The 3,513-nt window shown below is 47.1% G+C and overlaps 1 protein-coding gene across 1 annotated transcript in view; it reads right to left on the bottom strand.

Annotated features, from left to right (window-relative positions):
- LOC110299650 (acylcarnitine hydrolase-like) overlaps positions 1 to 3,182 on the bottom strand; it is a 16,774-nt gene extending 13,592 nt beyond the window's left edge. Inside the window, exons 1-3 of the mRNA XM_021169388.1 lie at positions 3,107 to 3,182; positions 2,065 to 2,275; positions 398 to 539 (exon numbers count right to left, since the gene is read on the bottom strand). Coding sequence (XP_021025047.1) covers positions 398 to 539; positions 2,065 to 2,275; positions 3,107 to 3,182 — 429 coding nt within the window. The remainder of the gene's footprint in view (positions 1 to 397; positions 540 to 2,064; positions 2,276 to 3,106) is intronic.
- Between the last annotated feature and the right edge of the window lie 331 nt (positions 3,183 to 3,513).

The following is a 3,513-nucleotide window of genomic DNA, read 5'->3' as shown; positions in this document are numbered from 1 at the left end:
ACAAGGCCCTCGTCTCTCTCTACCCCCCATTTGGTTCTTAGGAGGAGGTCCCCTCGTGACCCTCGAATAACTGGACCTGCTGGACGGGTCAGTCACAACAGATCATCCAAAAGTATAAGTTTGGGTGACCTCTGTGTTGAGGTCTTGAGCCCCTAAGTGGTTCTGCAGATCAGGAGTTGTAGAAAGAGTTCTGGTTTCATCAAGAACTACAGCCTTTGATGGTTTGGTGGTCTAGTGCTCTTTGTCCCATACCCAGGTGTCAATTGCCTTCTTTGACCCAAGTAAAGTAAGAGGTTCATCAGGTTCCACTCTGCAATGGAACTCAGGTTGCTTTTGTCCCTTCTAATCTTCTTGAAAAAATAACCTCTCCCCACTCTGACCATATCTTGACACTCACAGGCAGGTTAGAGCCCTCCTGGGCGTGGGCTGGTGTGTAGATGTTGAGATACAGGCAGTCCTCGGACATAGAGAAGGGAAACAGGTTCAGTTTCATCTCCTTCAGGCCCTCTGGATACAGTAGTTCAAGATTTTGCAGACACCTTAATGAAAAGAGCAGACAGACATTCCAGGACATGAATGGTGATCCAAACCCAATGTGAGTCTGCAGATTTTATCTCATGGTGCCAGGATGCAACAACGGCTACTCCTGCTTCTGTGTGCCTGGATACCAAGGAAGGCATTATGACTGGAAAATGGATAAATATGTTTCTTACCCCTGTGTGATTGGTGCTGTATGCCTCAATATATAGGAAGATACGCAAGTGTCTGTCTTCAATAGTATTTTGGTATAAACTGAGTTGGAAATTCATGACTGTGGATCCCAACTATGTCTATATGGAGCCACATGTCAGGATGCTCTTGGGGCTCACATCTGTGACTATGCACGTGGATTCCTTGGAGACCACTATGGATCCAACTTTGAATGTGCTGCTCAATCATATCTGCATGGAGATCTATGTATGGATAGTGGAAACAACACAGTGTCTGCAGAGGTACTGGATTCACAGGGACACACTGTGAGACCTTGATGCCTCCCTCTGTGTTGGCCAAAGCCTTGTCACAATGAAACAACCCGTGAGGACACTGTTGACATCTATATTTATCACTACTGGCCTGGATATACAGATGTCATTTGTGAGACAGACATAAATGAAACTAGTAGCGACCCCTGCCAATTTAGGGGGAAATGGTCTGAGCTGTTCTCAAAAGATCTATTCAGACATATTGCAGGCCTGCCTTCCTCCTTGGGGCTTCAGGCTATGTTTGTTTCTGTCAGCTTGGATTCACAGACAGAAGAAGCCTAGAATAACTGTCCTCTGAAAGGCTTCACCCAGCAGCTGATCAAAACAGATGCATAGACCCACAGCAAACATTAGATGGAGCTTGAGAAATCTTGTAGAAGAGTTGGGGGAAGAATTGAAGAATCCAGAGAGGATAGGGACTCCACAAGAAGACCAACAGTGTGAACTAACCTGGAGTTTTGGGCACTCTCAGAGATTAAACCACCAACCAAAGAGCATACAAAGGCTGGACCTAGGTCCCCTGCACATTTGTAGCAGATGTACAGCTTGGTCTTCATGTGGGTCCCAAAATGAAAGCAGGGACTTAACCTGACTTCATTGCCTGCGTCTGGATCCTACTCCCCTCTCCCCTAACTGGGCCAGTTTGTCTGGCCTCCGTGGGAAAGGATACATATATATAGTCCTGCAGTGGCATGAGGTGCCAGCATGGGTTGCTTCATTGTAAGGGACCTCCCCCTTCTTTGAGGTGAAGAGGAACTACATAAGGGGGCGTTGGGAGGAGAGGGGGAACTGGGATCCAATGTAATGTGAAAAAAATAAATTAATGGAAAAATTAGTACCTGCATCTAGCTCCCTATGAGTGCCAAGCTCTGATCCAGAAGCCTGATCCAGTTGTTCTACTCAACCTTAGCACATCACCAGAAAAACCCATGGGGCACTCATCCCCAAAGAGAGAAAACTGCTGTGTCACTGAGATGGATGAGACCCTTCAGCATGGCCCAGAACACAGTCTGTCTGAAACCCTCTGGGTCCCATAACTTACATGGCTGGTAGTGATGTCCCATCTCTCACACCACTCCATGGCTCAGGGGCCTCAGGAGGTGCAAAGTGCAGTGGTCCTACAGGAGGCTTGGCAAAGGGGGTTCCCAGGAAGGTGTGGACACCAGATTTAGTGTCCTTCACGTGGACGAGTCTGCCTCGGACCTGGCCAGTATGTGTGTTTCTGATGGGGCTGGCCTCTGGTGAGTTGTGACCTGTTGGAGAGATGCCATCTGGGTTAGTTTTCTGTAATTGGCGCCAGCATGTTGTGAGATTTCCATCTTATTGTTACCAAAGCACAGGAGAAAGGAACCCAAGCTCCCCCACCCCAGCCCCTAAGTGCCCGCTCAGTTTACCTGTGAGTTATGAATGTGAGAGTTACCCTATCTCTCAGGACCAGAAACCTTTCCTATTACCCCTTTGAAGGGTCCCAGAGCATTTCTCTGGTTAAAGAGGTCAAAGACTCAGAGACCTTTGGCCACATGAATTCATGATTATTAGCACTGTTATCCAAAGCTCAGTAGTAGTTATAGTCATAGCCAGACACTGAGGAGGGAAAAATACCTCCACATTTTTTCCTTGAATTTCCTGCTATTCTCTCCAGAGCTCCTAATACTAAATTGTCTCTTCACTACAGAGTGATCTTAGATGTCTCTGGCCCTCTAGATCCACAAAATGTGTGTACTTTTGTTGAAGAATTGGTAGGCACATTTCTCATACTTTTATCTATTTTATCTAGTCCTCAATCTGTGGGACATGACCATTGGAAAACACACATTTCCGTGCTCATAGGAATTGAGAAACCACTCAAAAGCAACATTACAGTTAGGAAGTTGTAATGAAAATAAACGTATGTCCAGGTGATTCTAATACCATCAGAAATATGGTGTTTCAATGGTCGTGACCCACAGGTTGAGAACCTCTATGCCTCATTTTCATCAGCCCTGCCTTCCATGCCTTCCCTCCCAGAGGACCTCAGCTCCAACAAGCAGAAGTTGGCAGCTCTGACTCCAGTGATTTCCCCATGCCTGTTTAGTGAGCCTCGCCCTGCACATGGACGTGGAGAAGCAGGAGCCCAAATAGTACAGCATCCAGCCAGCTATGCAGTTGGTTCTGTGGCATGGCCGGCTCCCAGGCTCTGAGTCTGTGCTGCTAGGAGGACCACGTTTCACAAACAGGAAGCAGACTGTGAAAGTCTTGCTCAGGCAGGTATTTAAACCAAAATATGTAGGTGGGAGAACCTGTGGTCGATCAAAGTTCTCCTTGTAGGAGATGTGATTAGGGAAAAGTGATAGGCACCGATGGCCAGGAGTCAGGGCAAAGTCACCTCTGCTGTTTCTGTTCTGTCTTTGTCCTTATGGAAAGGCACAGCATGAATTCTGGAACTCATCTGGGATACCAGAAACCCTGTCCCCTCACCTGAGCAGAGAGCTGTAACAAGAGAAGCCAAATG

Source organism: Mus caroli, chromosome 8 (assembly GCF_900094665.2).
Source record: "Mus caroli chromosome 8, CAROLI_EIJ_v1.1, whole genome shotgun sequence".
NCBI classification, from domain to species: Eukaryota; Metazoa; Chordata; class Mammalia; order Rodentia; family Muridae; genus Mus; species Mus caroli.
This window is presented reverse-complemented; position numbering and strand designations above follow the sequence as displayed.